Here is a 20,824-nt window from a genome sequence, read left to right as displayed (position 1 = left end):
AAGCGTGTGTGCAATGTAAAAGAGCATCTCATGCCTATAGTAGCGGTCGACGAAGCTGAACAGATGAAGGAAAAAAACACTCACTTTGTTGATACTTGCCTCATAATAAGTGCACGACATCCGATCAGCGAGGTGCCGTTAGACCGAGAGCCGGTGCCGGTTGTTTGTTGGGAAATATGTACGAATATTTCAGTAAAGTTTTGTAACAAATTTGACTAAACTGAACGTATTCAAATAAGGCGAATAAAATAAATATATTTTGAATCGTCGCCTAAGAACATATTTTTTGGCTTTTTTGGAGTTTTCCATTACCATGGAAAATTGGGGAAAAGCTTTGAAAAATAGTTTTTCTCGATTGTTGAGATTTTTTTGCATTTTCATAAACAAGTGTTTGTTCTACGATGCATGGTTCACGAGCTATGAAATTTAAAATTAGCGATGCATGAGCAAATCGGATAGTTTCCTTATTTGTGGGACAATAAGAGACTTAATTTTTTTTAGATAGAAAAAGTATTCAATACAGAGTTTTACGCATTAGCTCGACCCACGAAAACAAAAAAGTGTAATTTTTTTCGTCCTTACCACCAGCTCTCGCACCAAACTTGTAAACCTGACTTGACTCCGGAGACTACCGACCTGCGGTGGCAAAAGAACCCAAAGCGGAATTTTTCTGTGACAGCAACAGACCGCACCAGACGCTCGAAGTGTATAGGGTTAATCATCGCCGTTTTATCGCTTTGTTTACACACATACACACAATTGTGAATGAGCGCGGCAGAGCTGTTTTCGAGGAGTGAGAACGTAAAAAAGTGCATTCGGAAAACACGATTGCGATTTCTTCGTCTCGTGCAAAGACGAACGATCGGATTCTCGCGCGCGCGTTCCGTCCGCCTCTCAGCGCCGTAATCGCCACCGCATGTCCATATGAATAGACGTCCGAAACCGACCGTACGCTGAAGGCTGTCGCTCTTCCTCTTTGTACTATCTTTACCCGCTTACTGCTTGTCTCTGCTGGAAATAAATACACCCGTAAAAAATGTAGGCCGTGACGTCACCTTCGTGGAGTTTATAAATATATGCAAGCGCTCACAAAACTTTCAATTTAGTTTCGTCTTTCAAACGGTGCAGATCAGTGTGACCCTCGCTCCTGTCGATTGATTTTTTGTGTGGGGTGAAAACAGAGAGAAGAATTATATGCGTTCATTGGTATCGGTGTACTCTCGTGCGATTGGGAAGTGAGAGGAAAGTGAATAATTATTAATGAGCATATATACAATACAAACAAACAAGTCTAAGAAGAAGGGGCAAGACGCGAAAGAGTACAATTTGTTGTATCCAGAGTGTGTGAAGGCTACAAGGCAAACACAGAACTGATTTAAGAGTACACTCGGACGTTGGTGGTTTAGTGGTTTCAAGCTACGAGCGCCAATTAGATAAACCCGTGCGACATTGGGTGGATGGTTTATGTGTGCGTAGCGGAACATTATCGATAAAATATTATATGCGGACAAATAGCGAGGTACGCGAAAGCAGCGTGAGCAGCGGCCGTTGTGAGTCATCGGATATTTTCGAACAAGGAAGCAGTTCAGCGTTCAACGAAGCAACAGCTTCTGGTTCAGTTGTCGAGCCGCCGAGAGCCATCAAGATTGATACCATGGCAGAAGCACAGCGTTTGATTGGCATTTCCTTGGCCAAGATAGCTCAATCGCGGGTCTGTCGGGGCGGAGTGTCTTTACATAAAAATCTACTAGTGGCAACAGTGTTGCAAAAGGCGCGCTACATATTCATGGAAGAAGCTTATCATATTGTGCATGGGCATTATCTTCAGCAGAACAAGTGTATGGAGCTTGAGATGGAGAAGCAGCGGAATGCAGCGGCAGCGGCAGCCGCTGCTGCGGCTTCAGTGAACAATGTAGATGACGAAAGTTGTAGTGAAAGTGAAGATAGCGATGAGTCTGAATCATATGCATCAAGTGAAAATAACGACGAAAGCGATAGCGATGACAAGGAAAATAGTCCGCCCTCGCCTAGTGCCGATGATGAATCGTCGATGCTGTATTTTGATTTGGATGTGAAAAAGGTGGAAAAATCAAGTGTCGAAAACAGCAACAAGCGGAGACGTGACGCTACGGAATGGGAAACCGATGAAGCTGTTCAATCTATTTTACCCAAACGCATAAAATCGGAGTCGGCCGGTGAATCAACCGTTGAGGAGGTTTCGAACAACGAAAGTGCATCTACGTCGGAATGTCTCAATCACCAAGTAGAAGCGGAAGATTTGTCACGGCAAGGCGACACCACTTTACAGCATACACCGTCCGTCGAGAGTATTGATCGAATAACTTCGCTGGTTTCAATATTCAGCTTTGGCAACCTTAGCCGCTCCGTTTCTACGCCGGATTTTTGTGCAGCACAAGCAAAAGATTCTGAGAGCTCGTTGACTCAGCTCCAGCATACGCAGCGGGGTTATCTAACTATGACTGTATAACTATTGCTGCAACAAGCTTCATATTTCGACGCCAAGTATTAGCAATTACAAACTCATACTCCTGTGATCCGCGCACATTGTGATATGTTATGCAGCGGCACTGGCAGGTGCTGCGCTAACTGAACGATCCAGGACAGCGCACTGTAAGCATGGTGCTGAGCAAGGTGGCTCGTGATCTCGTGCGAGAGGTACAATTTACATACACCTGACTTCGGCGGTTTTGCACCCGGACTGGTGCTAACCGAGGTATCAGTGTGGATCAGTATCATCACGGTCATCGTATGTCTTGTTCGTGATACGAACTAGACACCTTGGAAATCATTAATATTTATGACGCACCAAGACGAAGTGATTTGTTGCTAACTTGAATTCAACGTATCAACACTGGATGACTAATTAGTGACTGTAGTGAGCGGGCATGTGTCCGAAGAACTATAAAAAAACACATTTAAATCACTATCTATTGCATACCAACTGTTTCTTCTCAACAGTAGCATTATTCAAACAGTAAAATGCAGTTTTACGCAGGCAGGCTTAGTTCACGGCGCAATTCGCCCAGGGACATCTAGTTTGTTTAAGGTACATTGCTAGCAACGAATAATTGCGCCTCAATCTATTCGCTACATATCTGTAGTGTTTCACGCTCTTTCTCATTCACTCATTACAACGCCAATCGAAAAGCGATTGAGCTAGCAACATCTAGAACAATTAACAGCGGTTGATGATGTAGACGTCCTATTAGGCTGTATAAGTATGTGAAATAAAACAAAATTGAGCTAAATGCGATCGATCATAAATAAACAATTGAGTCTTGTTCACTTTTACAATGCCGTACCAACGTACCAACTACAGTAATTTAAACATAATCGCGACGACCAATGCGCAGAATAATTTTCACGTCTATTCAAAATGTAACTGTTTAAGGACAGCCGAAGAGAAATGAAGTACATAAAAAGCATTTTCACAGTACAACCTACATATAACATACACTATCTTTCCTCCTTTCTTTCTTTCTCTCTATCGCCTTCTGAAGTGGTGTACCTCTTTGGCGATTATAGACCAAAGGTGATTGATGCCGCAGAGTAGGGAAAAAATGCACAAAAGAGAAAGAGTGCAGACAAGAAGAAGCATAGTCATAACTGTTTCGTCTGTACGTCAGCTCCCGTTGATCGCACGATAGTCAAACATAAGCATTGATGAGGAAAAACCGCTGCAGAGAGTGTTTTATTGGCGAGAGTTTGTCCACGAGTTTCGATATGATGCTTCGCCATCGCTGGCGATGGTGTTGCTGCCTATCTTTTTTTTTCTTCTCTCCCCCGTTAAGCGGAGTGCGATGAACTCGGTTAAGTAACATCATGCCTATTCGATTTTTTTTTTCGGTGTCATTATAATGGTCCACCGTGCCCAACGTCCGTACGAGACCGTTCGAGGTATGTCGAAGATATATGGTTTGTCTCACTGCCGTTACTGTTTGCTGGTAAATAACCCACCCTGCAGCCGAATGCATTGCGAAAGTGAAAGTCTAAATAAGTTCGCCTATTCGCCTTCGATTTAGACGTGCAAATCTCAAACATATGTTTTGAACCTGGCAAAAATACACTCCAATAATATGTAACATTGAAGAGTAACCCCACTTCACGCGCCGATATATCTCTGTAGTGTGCAATCATTCTCACGTAACGTTCTCTGACATGAATTCGAACTAGCAAAGGCAGCAACAAAAAAAAAAACATTTTGTCGAGACTCAAGCGTGCTGGTAGACGAAGCAATTATTGACTGATTATGTAAAGTGTTTGAGGCTTCGAGCTTCATTGGAGGTACGACTTTGAATAAATCAAAACAATCCAATCTGTATTGAATTGAGTATGGTTTCTATTAAAAAATACTAATAATACAAAATGCCGATAGTAGAATAGAATTTTTGGCGGATAACTGAATTAGTAACAAAAAGGTTATTCGTGCGATGATAATTAACTTTGAACTTTATCCTCGTCAAATAATAATTCATAGTTTTAGCGAGAATAGTAACGCGGTACTTTAGCTCTGTACTTTTAAATAGTCTTAAGCGTTAAAAGGTAATAATTTATTCGCTCCGTTTTAGGAGCATTTAACTTGTAATATTTCCATCTAAATTCGATTCAACGTTAACTTATTGAATAACTAAAACTGTAATATAGTGTAATAAAGCGAGTTTTAATATATGGTATATATGAATTTTACATTAAAAATTGTTTGTTGCTTTATTCTATGATAATATCACCATTATCCAGCATCATCACAGAAGAATGACATAGATTCAGGGTTGATTTGATCTTTCAGCTTTGTTTTTGCTCTTTTGACCACAGTGCCTCAGCCAAACAGAATTTGAAAAGAGTTTTGTATAGGACAATTGTACAGTAGATTATTATCTAAATATTGTTGAAGAAACTATAGTTTTATCTTTTAAATTTATGGCGCTACAGAGCTGCAATGTCGTTGGTAGCAAAAAGAGTGCTGCAACAGGGTTTACAGCATCGTAGCGCCATCAATACAAAAGATAAAACTATATTTTCTTCAACAATCTTGTAGGTAATTATAAGCTCTATAATTGTCCTATATCCTTTTACGAATTCTGTTTGACTGCAGCTGTGCAGTCAAAAGAGCAAAAACAAAAAAGCAAAACGAGCAAATCAAGCCGTAGATTTTTGATTGGAAACTCTCTTGAATGTTTTTCACACGATAATTTGAGTTACATTTACAAGATGCATTCATACACTTCCTGTTACTTTCCTACGACGAAAACATTGCAGTTTGTTAAATGCTTCCGCGGTCAACCTTTCGCTGCAAGCAGCATTGACTGTAGCCGCTTTAAGCAAACATAACAGTCTCATGTGAGTAATAATGGAACGGAGAAAAACGCATTTGAGCAGGTTGAATTCACGTGATTTCGTATGTAAATTACTTTCAAATCATTTGCCATCGCATCCATGCTTGATTGCTTGTCGAAGTGTACGGATATTTCTGATACGTTGAACTAGTGAAAAATTACTGTCCTTTCAATATGATTACACATATTGAAAAAAGAAGTTTCTGGAACATGTGAAAGGCCAGCTGTTAAATTATTTATGTTTCGACATCCCGGATATTGTACCTTCCCAACCTCGTAAAACTGCGCTTAATTTATTACTACCAAACGAAGAAGAATACAGGGCGTAAAGGTATTGTTCTTAGTGCGCTTTTAAAAAAATATCAAGGTCCTTGTTACAAACTATAACACATCTCGTAAGGAAATAAAACTGCGGAATAAAACAGAAGAACGGTTTGATTGTTTTCTATGATTTTACATCATTCCGTAAGGAACAATCCAAATGAGCCTCAAGGAAATATATTATGGTCAATTTTATTTATTGTCTGGAATGGCCCTTTGAAATAGTTTATTGATCCAGTTGTAATGTACTGCTACAGAAGTAAGGTTAAAAAAAGCTTGCTTAAAATATATTTTAATAATTAAAGTGTAGTTTGACTTTGGTTTCTTGATGTTTGTGGCAAATTGAAACAAGAAAGCACTAGCATTGTCCTATACTCTAACAGCTGGCTGTCCCGAATAAAAACACAAGATCAAGTTCCGAAAGTGGAATGTAAACCCAAGGTTTTGCCTTGCTTTGATAATGTACATATTCTGTGGACTTGTTTTTTTGGTGATTTTCGAGCTGTGCAACCCCCGACGCTCGTCTAGGTCTACTAGTTATTCTGCATTAGGCACTGTGATTCACCGGCAAATTGATGTATTGTGATTCACCTATCCTCTGATTGAGATACTTTGTCAATGATGAATAGATTGTTGAATTTAACATCATTTTCTTTTTCCCAACGAACAGTGAATCAGATTAACCACCTTGAACATCATCAACATATGCTCCCCACGTTGGGCTTGACTTGGACCATTATCTAGCTCGAATCTATCGGCGGTATAGCTACCAGTCGCGACAAAGTCGTCCTCCCAGGCTAAATAGTCAGATATTAGATAATCCACCAGCTGCCGAGAATTACTCGTGACTGGACGAGGCACTGCCTTCCTTGGTGCTTCACACCCTTGAAGAAGGATGTGGCAAGATACGCTCGATGGTAAAAGAGGCCAATGGCAAGAATGCCATTGCTACGAGGGTGAATTGGGCCAAATTACGACGAGCGCAGAACGAGTTGATTACGATCCTGAAGTGAACAAAATCGCCAGACGCAGAACACAAATCGTTAACAACTACAACTATTCCTTGCTAATGACACTCGCAAGTTCTTTGAGAAGGTGGACAAATCTTGTAAAGAATACGCACTGAATGATATGTGTAGGGACGGGGAGGGAATCCTGACCACAACCGAGCACTAGGTGATCGATAGGCGGAAGAAGTTCTTCAATGACCTTTTTAATGGCGATATAACAGTAGGAGGGGCTGGTAAATGGCTGGATAAGGCGTAACATCGGTACCTCGCGTATCTGCAGTTATAAAAGAGACCCCGCAGTGGTCATTAGCCTCTTATCCAGCAACTCCTCTCCCTACCGCCTCGTGGTACCAGCCGGAATACGAGCAACCTTGGTGCAGATCGTGTAACCAACCCCGGTGGAAGCTAATGTCGTATACCGATAGGGAAGGAGGCACTCATGCATCTGCTGAGTGTTGGCAAAAGGAACAGCCTTGCCAGCCATGAGCGTCTAACTCCAGGTTAGGGGCGGCTCGCGACGGTGATTCCACTGCCCGGTAAATCGCCGTTTCCGTACCAGGTATGCGTCTATCCCAGGTTAGGGGCGGCATACAACAGCGACTGATCCGGAGCGGACGGCTGACTTATGAAACGCTGTGTCTCGCCAGTTATACCCAAGACAGCATCCCTGTTCGCTATACCCAAGACAGCAGCTCTGTCGACGCGTTGTTGAATGGTGAACAAGATGGAACGGTCAACAGAAACAGGATAACGAGTGAGCATGATGGACAAGCTGTGGATCCATCAACTTTGGACGAGGTTAGGAAAGCAGCGAGAGAGCTGAAAAACGGCAAAGCAGCTGGAAAGAACGGCATCCCCGCCGAACTTTTGAAAGTCGGGAGCGAACGGCTGTATTGTGCAATCCATCAGGCTATACTAAAGGTATGGACTGAGGAGGAATTACCTACGGACTGGTTGGAAGGTCTCATGCCAAATTAACAAAAAGGGACATCGACTCGAATGCAGCAATTATCGAGGTATTGCTCTCCTCAATTCTGCATACAAAATTCTCTCCCGCATCCTGATTCTCAGACTGAGGCCGTTGCAGGAAACCTTTGTTGGCGAATACCAGTGCGGTGTTCGAGAGGGACCAAATGTTCACCTTGCGACAGATCCTCGATAAATTCCGGGAATTCAACTTGCTGACTCATCATTTGTTTATAGACTTCAAGGCGGCGTACGATTCAGTTAAACGAAACGAGCTGTGGCAGATTATGCTTGCACATGGTTTTCCAACAAAACTGATTAGGCTGATACGTGCTACCCTTGATGGTTCAAAATCAAGCGTCAGGATAGCGGATGAGCCATCGGACTCGTTTGTGACGTTAGATGCTTTGAAGCAAGGTGACGGACTATCGAATTTGCTCTTCAACATTGCATTGGAAAGAGCTATTCGAAGGGCCGGTGTACACAGAAACGGTACCATCATCACGAAATCTCATATGCTCCTAGGGTTCGCGAACGACATCGATATCATCGGCGTTACCCGTAGAACTGTGGAAGAAGCGTACACGTATCTTAAGGAGGAAGCTGCGAGGATAGGGTTTATACTAAATTCTACCAAAACAAAGTAGAGAGGTAGAGCGCATGGTAGCCCTTCGGGTGTTGGAACTGCGGTGGTGTTAGATGGAGATACTTTTGAAGTGGTCGACGAATTTGTATACCTTGGTATGTTAGTGAAATGTGACTACGATGTGAGCCGTGAAGTGAAAAGGCGGATAGCGGCTGCCAACAGGGCCTTCTACGGATTACGTAGCCAGCTGAGGTCCCGTAGCCTACAACTTCGTTCAAAACTCGCGCTCTATAAGACGCTAATTCTCCCGGTGGTACTCTACGGCCACGAAGCGTGGACGTTGAAAGAGAGCGACCGACGAGCTCTTGGCGTTTTCGAGTGTAACATCCTGCGATCAATTCTTGGCGGCATATTAGACGAAGGAGTGTGGCGCAGGCGCATGAATCATGAAATATACCAAGTGTACAAAGATGCAGATATTGTGAAGCGACTAAAATACGGCAGGCTACAATGGGCTGGTCATGTAGCAAGGATGCCGGATGAGAGACCAGCGAAAACAATATTTAGTAGAGAACCCGATAGAGGCCGACGACTTCGAGGCAGACCTCGTACCCGTTGGATGAGCGCTGTTGACGAGGATACTAGAACAGCGGGTGTTATGGGTGACTGGAGAGTGGCAGCCCAAGACCGAGTAATGTGGAGACGGCTCCTGAATTCGGCATGGATTCGATAAGCGGATTATCGCCAAAAAAGTAAGCAAAGTAATAACAGTAGGAGGAGCAAAGGAAGTTAACCTATAGGAGTGCCAAAAACACTACTGTGTTACCTGACTCATAACGAACCCCTTTTTCCGAAATTCTAAAATCTCATACTTTTATTTTTGGAGTAAACATGTAATTTTTTATGTTATATTGTTGACATTTGTGTGCTCAATTCGAACTTATGATCAATTAAACGAAAAACCACAAAGTTTGTAAGTCAGGTCACACAGTAGTAGTATGCCGGCTCCCGATCTCGAAAAGATCCGATGAGTAAACAGGTAACACTAACAGAGCCACCACCGGAGAAACCCGACTCCGCGCAGAAGTCCACTAATATGGTAAACAGTCAATAGAATCGCACTGTATTGGATAATTTCCAGGATTTTAGAGGAAGAGAAAATACCAGAAGAATTGATGGAAGGCGTGATTTGCCTGTCTGGCAATTACTGTAATTACCGTGGCATTTCAGTAATCCGCTCTGTCCCAGATATTGCTCCGTTCTTCACATCCAAAAATTCTTGAGAAATGTCACATATTTTCGTCAGTTTCAGGGCAGCATACCGCACATTCGAATGAGAACAACTAGGGCCGATAATGCACGAGCAGGGGTTTCCGTTGTGTGCATTTCGAGGATATTCGTCAGTCCCTTCGAAACGGGTGGTCTAATTTTCTCACACACTCGTACTCATTCTAATAAATACGCCGGAATAAGGATCCCTTTCGGATTCTCGCTTTTATTTATTCGTGCACTGCAACGAGCTTTTGCGAGTGTGTATTTAGCTCTCAGCTACGGTCATGCCGCCCGAGCTACTGATACCGATTACTCACGAGGGTTTGCAATCTCGACAATGAGTAGAATCGAAGGCAAAGATGAAGAAAAGAAAAAAGTAATGCAAAATCTGTATCTGTATCTGTGTCTTCACCAAATTTCATTCTGAGGTCAATTCGTCGCCCACCGGGATGCACTGCAATTGGCACTGTGGAAACCCCGGAGCCCCCCACCACAGTCGAGCCCATGCAGTCATCAGTCATCTTGGTCCTGTGTGTGGGAGTGGTGACGGGGTCTTCCAGCTTGCCACGTCCGGCAAGTATACTCACTTTTCTGATCTTCCGATACCTGATGTTGCTTTACGTCTTAGCAGTTCGGCTTCAAGGCCCGACACGAGCCTCACTGGTAGCGGTCCACGTCTCACGCCGGCAAGTAGTGTCACGACGCAGCCTGGTGTGCCTATCGTAAGGACGCCTACATCCGATCGCGTGCCTTGTGTGTATTACCAAAACGTCAGAGGATTAAGGACTAAAATTGCTCGAATGCGCTTAATGTTATCAAGTTGTGAGTATGGCATAATTGTCTTCACGGAGACGTGGCTGCGAACTGATATCGGCAGGTATGAAATTTCGCCTGACTATGCTATACTCCGTTGCGACCGTAATGAATACACGAGGTGGTGGAGTGCTGATTGCAGTCAATAACTCTCTGGAATGTGAATTCATAACTCTTCCCAACTGTGACAATCTCGAACAAATTGCAGTCCGTATTAAGTTGCAGCATCGCTTACTCTACACAGTTGCTGTATATCTTCTGCCCAACTCGAGTACCGAGCTATACTCAGTTCACATAAGAGCAACACAGTGTGTTTTGGATTATCTTTCATGATCGGACATAATCTTCTCAATAGGCGATTTCAATTTACCTGACTTGAGGTGGAAGGCCGACGATGAAATTAATGGGTATATTCCTTCGAGTGCCTCAGCTGAAATTGAGTAACACTTTACAGACGCAATGTTTTCCAATGGCTTGAGACAAATTAATCATATTGTCAACACGAATGGTAGGCTCTTGGATCTGGTATTTACCAATACCCCAGAATATCTCGATATAGTAGCACCGCCCTCTCCACTGTTGCCTGTCGACTATCATCACGAACCATTCATTTTACTACTTGACGAGATGGACGTGTCAATACCTGACGACCGAGTTGATCAGATCAGATTTGACTACTCTGTATGTGACTATGATATGTTGAACTCTATTTTTGCGGACATGGAGTGGAACAATCGCTACTTGCTGCCTATGATTTACTTTTAGGTGTTATCACTAGACATGCGCCAAAAAAAGACAAGTGTTGGTCTCCAACTTCAAGCAACCATGGTGGACCCCTCAGCTTCGAAACCTTCGTAACAACCTTTACTAAAAGCGAATCTGATAGAACTAAACTTCGGGAGCGTGAGGAAGAGTACAAAGCTGTCCTTACCGCATCATATGACAACTATTTGCAAGGGATTCAGTCTCCCGTTAAACAGGACCCCTCCTGTTTCTGGAATTTTGTTAAGAAACGTAAAACTGGCAACAATATTCCTTCGTCGGTCAACTTCGAAGGAACAACGACATTTGTAATGTGTTCGATTTTACTCTGTCTAGAAAGGTGTTTAGTAATAGAATCCGAGGCTTAAATTAGTTATTAAGTCTAGCATTAAGCAAACAATCTGTACGACGTAGTCGAAGATGGTGAATAAATAAATAAATAAAAGTAGATTTCTTAACGCGTAGCGTATGAATCTTGCTTGAATAGCTTCAATTCTGTTGGACCAAATAGCTGTGTATGAGTTCCAAATGGCAGCTGAAACTTCTGTAGTGAATAGTGTTTCCTGACGGACATTTGATCATCCAAAAGTACACCTAGATTCTTGACTATTTTGTCGCTAATCTGCTGAGTAGCTCTTCGGAGAAAATAAGCAAATTTCGAGGACACTAATCGCTAAGGTCGTTCAATTGTCGCTGAAATTCGATGCAATCAGCTGTCGAGCGTACAACAAGGTAATCCTTTAGATCGTCAGCATAAATTAAATATTGGACTGCGGGTTTTATTTTTCCCTCCTCTGTTGGGTACTCTTAACACTGCGTCCAGTATTTTGAACTATTGTGGTCTGTCCCGTTTTATTATTTTACTATACGAGTGACAAGCTGGTAGCTGGAGTGAGACATGTGCCAATCAGGGATGACTAGGTTTATGAACCCAGCACCACAGACAAACAGACATAACCCTTGGAAGAAAAATCAATTAAAATGATCGTACCTCACATTTAGCCTGAACACCAGCACCATCTATGATAGACATTCCCAAATATCAAATAGTAACAGGAGTATCCCTCGAAGTAGCAAGTATTTTTTATGGAGAATTCCCCTTCTTTCGTCAAAAAGCGCCACTGACCAAAACGGAGACATTCCCAACTAAGCCCAAATTTGAAATGACGGTTTAATCGGTAGGAAGAATGGAAAACGAGTGTTATGTCTGTTGACGCCAACCAGATCTCCTCTTTTTGAGATACTGCAGTCTGTCTACTATTCGTGCTCCACGATTGCAAAGCAAGTGTTCCGAGATTAAATATTATCTTGTACGAACTCGAGATTCCGAAGATGATATTTATTTGGACAATGTCCTGCCGCAAACCAGGTAGATTGCTGAGATCTCTCTTATTGAGACTCAGCGACTTTTGAGTAACTCTTATCCTCGACGTTATATATTTTATATATTAAGCATGCTGGGATCTCTCTTATTGAGACTCAGCCACTTTTGAGTAACCCGCATACTCGACGTTATATGTTTAGATTGTTTAGAGTGAATCTCGACTCGTGAGTAGAGAGTTGGAGCCACATCTTCGTTTGTCGACTTACAACGAGTCGGCGTGTTGAGGATAGACGAGGATCAGGACTGCTCCTCCCCTATTCTCATCTCCACCCCATTCGTTTCTTTGTTTTTCGGCAGAGAGAGCATGCACGGTAAGAAATCGTCCACTGCATCAGTGACCAGCTTGATGCAGCAAGGGCAAATTACTGTGGAGGGCGCCCTGGTACTTCACAGGTTCCGTTGTGGCGAGAGAATTTATAGAACCCCCTCCACCTTTCATCCCTCGGCACGGGTCGCGTCACACCTTGGATTAGGGGTTTATCCATTCAAGTTTTTACATAATAGCCATCCCAGGTAACCAATAATCATTTCCAAAGCAATTTAAATGCAAGCCAATAAACATTTAAGTTGCCTTAAATGCTACTTAAATGCTATTTTGGCAAAATATGCGGCTACCTTACTGCTAGCCCTCTTATAGTGCTGACAATGCTTATTTGCAGCTAGTTACCGACAAGAAGAATTCAAATAGAATTGTTGATGCCAATTTACAACAGTTATGCAGCCAAAAGGTTGATAAACAGCAACCTGCAGTATAAAACGCCTGGGATGCTAATAAACAATTGATTTACTGCTTATATTAATGCTTATTGGTTACCTGGGATGGATAACAGCTATTAAAACCATCCTCCTTTTGGGGCTTTGGCCCCTCTGCTTTGGTTCTTAGTAGTCTTACCTCCTACACGAGCCGTCTTGCAGGTGGAGAGTTTACACTCAGCCTTCGCATGACCACGACGGCATTACCATCCGGGTATTATCTTACAGACGTCGTTAAAAAATAAAAAAAACGAAATGGTCCCAGATCCCCTTGTGGTACTCCCAATTAATTAATGATGCATTGTGATTCGTGAACGCCTATTTTTACAGATAAAGTGCAGCCAATAATTTCAGGTATGATTTCAGTCATTCAATTATGTTGGAAAAGGTTCCAAGGCGCTCGATTTTCGTTAATAGGATGAGGTGGTCTACCTGATAAAATGCTGCTTTTAAATCTATATACACGGCATTTACTTGAGTTTTACATTGCCCCAATGCAGTGCTAAATTTGTATTAGTTGATCTGCCTGTAAATTGTTGGTTTGTTGAGATGTATGCTTTGGCCTCTCGAAATAGAATTCCATTTATTGTAACTATCCACCTTTTCGCGTGCGTAATGGCGGCACCAATTTGCACCCTTGATTGTTGTTGTAGAACTACCAAGCGTACGTGAGCGGAGTTGTTAAAAACCAAAAAACATATTCAAAAAGTGTATCCACTAGCCGCCATTAAGCGCGCGAAAAGGGTGGGTAGAATACAGAGGCGACAAGCCACTTAAAATTCTCTGAAATCTGAATCAAAACGGAGAGTACCATCATAAATAAAGGTAACTCACCTCTATGATCCCAAATTTAGCGGATTTTGAGTGGCTTGTCGTCTCTGTAATCTATAGTGTCTGTAATAAAGCCCAAAACTCTGCAAATGAAAATGCAGATGACGAAAAACACTACTTAGCCACCATTCGCACGATTCAAACTTGCATTTTTGTCGAAATTGTATTAAAATTGAAAACGTGACAGCTCGTTAGCATTGTAAATTAACAAATTTATATCTCTATGTATCTATATTTACTGCCGCTCTTCGCATAATAGTCCCATGGCGAAAAATAGCAAGCGTAGAAAACGGCGATTGAAGTTTTTCGTCAGTTTTACTTAATTACGCTCCCACAGGTTATTTTCAAGCGAACCTTTACTATAAATTTGTTAAAATAAACAGGTTCAAATGTTTTAAACAAAAATTAGTTACAGATTTTCAATTATCATCAGTTTATCTTCACAAAATAGCAACGGGACTGACATGCGAATAATTTTCGATTGAATCAGGAAAATCTTCGCATAACCGTCACACTGTCGATAATGTATGGTATGATTTTCGAGATTTACTTGCTGCTTTTATTAAAGAGAACTAAACTGAAGACTAAAAGATTGTTACGTCCAACTCAACTCCCCTCTACCCCCACCCCCTCAGTTCACATGATACCATATTCCAAGTAATAGCGGTGATAGAAGCAATATTGGCCGCCTACGCAAAACGCGTCACAAAACATGTACCACCTTTTCCAAATTATAATAACCGCCATTAACTTGCGATTTGATATGTCTTCAATGAATTAACAATGCATAAAATATTGATTGACTATGAATAGCTATCAAATTTAAATGTTAAAAAATGATTCTTTTTGCTACGATCAATATGCTCGATTAATCGAAATTGAATCAAAGAGATCGGACCATTCCTGTGTATGTTCATATGTCAATATTTGGGCTGACCTGTAATTGGTTCTAGTTATTAAGAAACTGGTGATAATTTTCACTAAAAATGTAGTAAAATAACTGAAACGAATTAAATATGAAATGGAAAAGTAAGGCCTCGTACAGAGTAAACGTGACAGCGACGCGACACGACTTCGCTTACATTCGCTTAAATACGCAGCCCTGCTTCCGGCGAAAAAATGCTGCGTATTTAAACGAATATGAGCGAAGTCGCGTCGCGTTTATTCTGGCGGTACCCTAAGGGTTTCAAAAACTGTTGTCTCTCTTAAAAATCTAACGATTATAGTTATCGGAGCAAGAGTGACCAAATTGATCATTTTCAAAATTATCGAAAATGTTTGATTAACTATAAAAATATCTCTCGATAATTTGAAAGGGCCATAAATGAATTATCTAATTTGAAACTAAATAAAATCCTTAAGCACATTCGCAAATATGAACGCAAACGATATGTCGCAAACGATGCGTTCCAAAAAAAATTAAGACTTTATTAGCAAATGAAAATAACAGGTAGAGGTGCAAAAGTTGTTATATTCCCTATTTAATAATACAAAATAAGTATATCTAGAAACAATATAGTCAGTTTATTGAATATAATGCATTTATGAGGAATTATTTCAATTTAATAAGGGGCAGAAATGGATGTGACTGTTATGCGAATATTTTTGAAATGGGACAACACAAGTGGGTTTTGTTTTTCTATTCTTCGCGAACAAAGCCTACTATTTTATAAGTTTTTCTTAAAGTACAGACAAAATCGAACTAATATTCGCAATAAACTCAAAATCACCAAAAATCGCCATGGGACTGTTATGCGAAGAGGGGCAGTTTAAGTCATTTAAATTATCAGTGTAGATTTTTGTAGCGGAATTACCAGCCTTTATGTATTTCTGAAATTGCGGACGTAGTTGTATACCTTATACTTGATGTTGAAGTACATTGATTTCTGCTAACCTTGTCGCGTATGTCGCTTCCCTCGTTGTGAATTGAAATATTTCATCTACACAACTGTCAAAAAGCGTTTTATTTTATGATCGCCTCGCCTGTTTTCTTCAATCCATAGCGCGTTGCACTGCTAACAATCGGTTTTTCTGTGAAAGTTTTAACAATTTTACCAGTAAAATATGTGTAATTTGCTTTAGAATATACAGTTGACATATCGTGCTGAACGAATTAAACAACGGTGGTGAAAAATGTTCTCGATTTGCAAGCAAACCCACGAAGCCACCGCAGTGGAGTTTTCGCTCACCTGTCATTTCTTCAATAACAATGAAAAATCGCTGGTTACCGGTGGGGCCAACGTTCTGAAGGTATACCGGCTAATTCCGGATGCTGACCCTGCCACCAAGGATAAGTTCACAAGTGAGTTTAATTTGCTTAGCTTGATTCGTGGCTTAGAATAACACGTACCCTTTTAGCCGCTCGCCCGCCTAACATGAAGCTCGAATGCATGGCCTCGTACACCCTTTTCGGAAACATGATGTCCATGCAGTCGGTGTCGCTGGCCGGTTCCCAGCGGGACGCTTTGCTGATTAGCTTTCAGGACGCCAAACTTTCGGTGGTTCAATTCGATCCGGATAATTTCGAGCTGAAAACGCTTTCGTTGCACTATTTTGAGGAGGAGGATATCAAGGGAGGCTGGACCGGAAACTATCATACGCCGATTGTGCGTGTCGATCCGGATAATCGGTGTGCCGTGATGTTGGTTTATGGGAGGAAGTTGGTGGTGTTGCCGTTTCGTAAGGATAGTTCTTTGGATGAGATTGAGGTTCAGGATGTGAAACCGATGAAGAAAGCGCCGATGCAGCTGATCGCCAAGACGCCGATTCTGGCGTCGTACGTGATTGAGTTGAAGGAGTCGGAGGAACGGATAGATAATGTTATCGATATACAGTTTCTACATGGGTACTATGAGCCGACGCTGCTGATTTTGTACGAGCCGGTTAAGACTTTTCCCGGGTAAGTTTGAATGTGCTAAATGAAGAGAATGATTGTGTAATAGTAACTAATGTATAATTGGATAGACGAATAGCGGTTCGATCAGATACTTGCACAATGGTGGCACTGTCGCTGAACATCCAACAGCGGGTACATCCAGTAATTTGGACGGTGAATAGTTTACCTTTTGATTGCTTGCAAGCAGTGGCTATTAGTAAACCGATTGGAGGGTGTCTCATATTGAGTGTAAACGCGCTGATATATCTCAATCAGAGCGTGCCTCCCTACGGTGTAAGTTTAAACAGTATTGCTGACCATTGTACCAATTTTCCACTGAGTAAGTAATCCACAAGTTGAAAAAACTACTTCGATTATTAAAATTGTGTCTTTTACAGAACCGCAGGATGGCGTTCGCATTAGTTTGGACGCAGCGCAGGTTTGTTTTATTGAGCCGGAAAAGATGGTACTCTCACTTAAGGGTGGTGAATTGTACGTGCTGACCCTGTGCGCGGATTCCATGCGTAGCGTACGCAGTTTTCATTTCAGTAAAGCGGCAGCCAGTGTGTTAACCTGTTGCGTAAGTCTTACCTACTATTTTAAGTACTTTCCGTAAGGTTCTAAAAAGTTTTCTAATTTTAGATTTGCGTCGTGGAAGAGGAGTACCTGTTTCTGGGTTCTAGGCTTGGCAATTCTCTGCTGTTACGTTTCAAAGAGAAGGATGAAAGTATGGTTATTACTATTGATGACAACGAAATTGTTGAACCGAAAGAACCCAAACGACAGCGATTAGAAGAAGAGGAATTGGAAGTGTACGGAAGCGGACAGAAAACGTCCGTTCAGTTGACCAGCTATATCTTCGAAGTTTGTGATAGCATTTTAAATATCGGTCCGTGTGCTCATATGGCCGTCGGTGAAAGAGCTTCCGAAGAAGAGCAGGATGAGAACAAGGAAATTCAGTATGTGCCGACCAAGCTGGATTTGGAGGTTGTGACGAGCAGTGGGCATGGTAAAAATGGGGCACTCTGTGTTCTGCAGAACTCGATTAAGCCACAGGTCATCACGAGCTTTGGACTGTCGGGTTGTCTCGATGTGTGGACGGTGGTCGGTGATAAAGGTGATGATATGCATACTTTCATGATACTCTCGCAGGAAGCCGGCACGATGGTTCTTCAGACCGGTGAGGAGATTAATGAGATCGAGAATACGGGATTTGCTACCAATGTTCCGACGATTCACGTAGAGAATATTGGTGGAAATCGATTCATAGTGCAGGTAACAACCAAATCCATCCGATTACTGCAAGGGACTCGTTTGCTTCAAAATATTCCCATCGATTTGGGTTGTCCGCTGGCAGCGGTTTCTATAGCTGACCCTTACGTTTGCGTGCGATCGTCGGAGGGTCGCGTGATAACGCTGGCCTTGCGAGAAGGCAAAGGAACTCCCCGTTTGGCTGTCAACAAAAACACAATCAGTACCACGCCTCCGGTGGTTGCTATCAGCGTGTACAAGGATGTCTCCGGTATGTTCACCACCAAGTATGAAGATTATTACGACGTGACAAAGGGGGGTGCTTCATCGTACTCCAGCGGATTTGGGCCCATGAAACCGGAGCCGCACATGAAAATCGAAGACGAAGAAGATTTGCTTTACGGAGAAAGCGGTCGCTCGTTCAAAATGACTTCGATGGCTGATATGGCTATTGAAACGAAGAAAAAGAATCCGGACTTTTGGCGAAAGTTTTTGCAGCAGGTAAAGCCAACTTATTGGCTATTTGCTGTGCGTGACAATGGAAACCTGGAGATTTATTCGATGCCAGATTTGAAACTAGTTTACTTGATCACCAACGTTGGCAACGGAAACAAAGTGCTGTCCGATTCGATGGAATTTGTTCCGCTTGTCGGACAGAGTGGGGCTGATCCGGATGTAACGCCCGGTAGTTTCACAAGTCCGTTCGGATTCAATGCCAATTTGCTGCCGAAGGAAATTCTGATGGTTCCTCTGGGTCACTACGGTAGCAGACCTATGCTGTTTATTCGTCTGGAGAACGATCTGCTCGTCTATCGTGTGTATCGATACGCAAAGGGCCATCTGAAGCTACGCTTCAGGCGTCTTCCCAGTGGCGTGACAGGTCCAATATTTCGCATTAACCGTCAGACTGCTCCGACCGATCAGGAAGGTGAAAAGCAGGACGAAGAATCCACGCAAATTTTGTACAACAATGTAGCGATGATCCGTTACTTTACAAACGTTTCCGGCTACAGCGGAATAGCTGTTTGCGGTGAGAAGCCGTACTTTGTTTTTCTAACGTCTCGTGGAGAACTTCGGTGTCACCGATTGTACGGTAAAACAATCGTCAAAGGCTTTGCCGCTTTCAACAACGTCAACTGTCCAAACGGTTTCCTGTACTTCGACGAACATTACGAGTTAAAAATTGCCGTTTTTCCGGGCTACCTTTCGTACGATGCAATTTGGCCGGTGCGAAAAATTCCACTGCGAAGTTCTCCGAAACAAATTGTTTACCACAAAGAGAACCGAGTTTATTGCGTAGTGATGGACACGGAAGAAATCTGCAACAAATACTACCGATTTAACGGGGAAGATAAGGAACTAACCGAGGAAAACAAGGGCGAACGATTCCTGTACCCGATGGGACATTCTTTCTCGGTAGTTCTTGTGACCCCCTCGGCCTGGGAAATCGTTCCGGAGACGGCAATCAATTTGGAAGAATGGGAACACGTTACGGCACTTAAGAACGTCAGCCTCCCGTACGAGGGTGCACGGTCCGGTTTGAAGGAGTACATTGCAGTCGGCACGAACTACAACTACAGCGAGGACATTACCTCCCGTGGCCGCTTGCTGCTGTACGACATCATTGAGGTCGTTCCGGAGCCGGGAAAACCTCTGACTAAGTGAGTAACCGTCAATTTTCAATCGTTTGATACAAACCAATACTGATAACTTTTCCCTTTTCAGGTACAAATTCAAGGAAGTAATAGTAAAGGAGCAAAAGGGTCCCGTTTCGGCCATCACCCACGTGTCCGGCTTTCTGGTGGGTGCCGTCGGGCAGAAAGTTTACCTCTGGCAGCTGAAGGATGACGATCTTGTCGGTGTAGCTTTTATCGACACGAACATCTACGTTCACCAGATGATGTCGATCAAATCGCTGATCCTGGTGGCCGATGTTTACAAATCGGTAAATCTTCTCCGTTTCCAAGAGGAATTCCGTACCCTGTCGCTTGTCTCCCGTGACTATCAGCCCCTAAACGTGTACCAAATCGAGTACATCGTCGACAACCACAATCTAGGCTTTCTGGTATCCGATGACCAGAGCAATCTCATCACCTACATGTACCAACCGGAATCGCGTGAATCGATCGGTGGTCAACGTTTACTGCGAAAGTGTGACTACCACGTTGGCCAGAAGATCAACAGTATGTTCCGTGTCCAGTGCGACTACCACGAAAGTGATTCCTCCAAGCGCAACCTGAACTACGATTACAAGCACACGACGTACTTTGCCACTCTGGACGGTGGATTGGGCTTCATTCTACCACTGCCGGAGAAAACCTACCGACGGTTGTTTACCCTTCAAAACGTGCTCATGACACACAGCCCGCATTTATGCGGGCTAAACCCAAAGTCGTTTAGAACTATCAAAACCGTCCGCAAAACAATCAACCCAGCTCGCTGCGTGGTGGACGGTGATCTGCTGTGGACCTTCCTAACTTTGCCTGCCAACGAAAAGCTAGAGGTTGCGAAAAAGATCGGCACCCGAATTGACGAAATCTGTGCCGATCTGATGGAGATTGAAGCCGTTACGCACACATTCTAATTTGGCTTTATTCTCTGTTACACTATGAATACAAAACAAAGAAGCAAATACTTTTCTGCGGT

At 42.7% G+C, this 20,824-nt stretch overlaps 2 protein-coding genes across 2 annotated transcripts; both read left to right on the top strand.

Moving 5' to 3' along the window:
- The first annotated feature begins 1,121 nt into the window (after positions 1-1,121).
- On the top strand, positions 1,122-4,673 carry LOC128734198 (uncharacterized). Its single transcript, XM_053828258.1, has one exon. The coding sequence runs from the start codon at positions 1,502-1,504 to the stop codon at positions 2,486-2,488; it is 987 nt and encodes a 328-aa protein (XP_053684233.1). The 5' UTR covers positions 1,122-1,501; the 3' UTR covers positions 2,489-4,673.
- An 11,386-nt stretch (positions 4,674-16,059) lies between these two features.
- Positions 16,060-20,817, top strand: LOC128733631 (cleavage and polyadenylation specificity factor subunit 1). Its single transcript, XM_053827356.1, has 6 exons — positions 16,060-16,354; positions 16,411-16,951; positions 17,017-17,267; positions 17,326-17,507; positions 17,570-19,839; positions 19,904-20,817. The coding sequence occupies exons 1-6, from the start codon at positions 16,186-16,188 to the stop codon at positions 20,760-20,762; spliced, it is 4,272 nt and encodes a 1,423-aa protein (XP_053683331.1). The 5' UTR covers positions 16,060-16,185; the 3' UTR covers positions 20,763-20,817.
- Positions 20,818-20,824: the final 7 nt, after the last annotated feature.

The sequence above is a fragment of the Sabethes cyaneus genome, chromosome 2, assembly GCF_943734655.1.
Source record: "Sabethes cyaneus chromosome 2, idSabCyanKW18_F2, whole genome shotgun sequence".
NCBI classification, from domain to species: domain Eukaryota; kingdom Metazoa; phylum Arthropoda; class Insecta; order Diptera; family Culicidae; genus Sabethes; species Sabethes cyaneus.
The sequence above is the reverse complement of the archived record's forward strand: the minus strand, read 5'-3'. Positions and strand labels throughout refer to the sequence as shown.

Excerpts from the sequence above, each read along its gene's own strand:
- LOC128734198 (XM_053828258.1), top strand. The coding sequence starts at position 1,502 with ATGCGGACAAATAGCGAGGTACGCGAAAGCAGCGTGAGCAGCGGCCGT.
- LOC128733631 (XM_053827356.1), top strand. The coding sequence starts at position 16,186 with ATGTTCTCGATTTGCAAGCAAACCCACGAAGCCACCGCAGTGGAGTTT. Across the intron at positions 17,268-17,325 it reads TTGTACCAATTTTCCACTGA|AACCGCAGGATGGCGTTCGC; the intron begins GTAAGTAATCCA and ends TGTCTTTTACAG. Across the intron at positions 19,840-19,903 it reads CCGGGAAAACCTCTGACTAA|GTACAAATTCAAGGAAGTAA; the intron begins GTGAGTAACCGT and ends TTCCCTTTTCAG.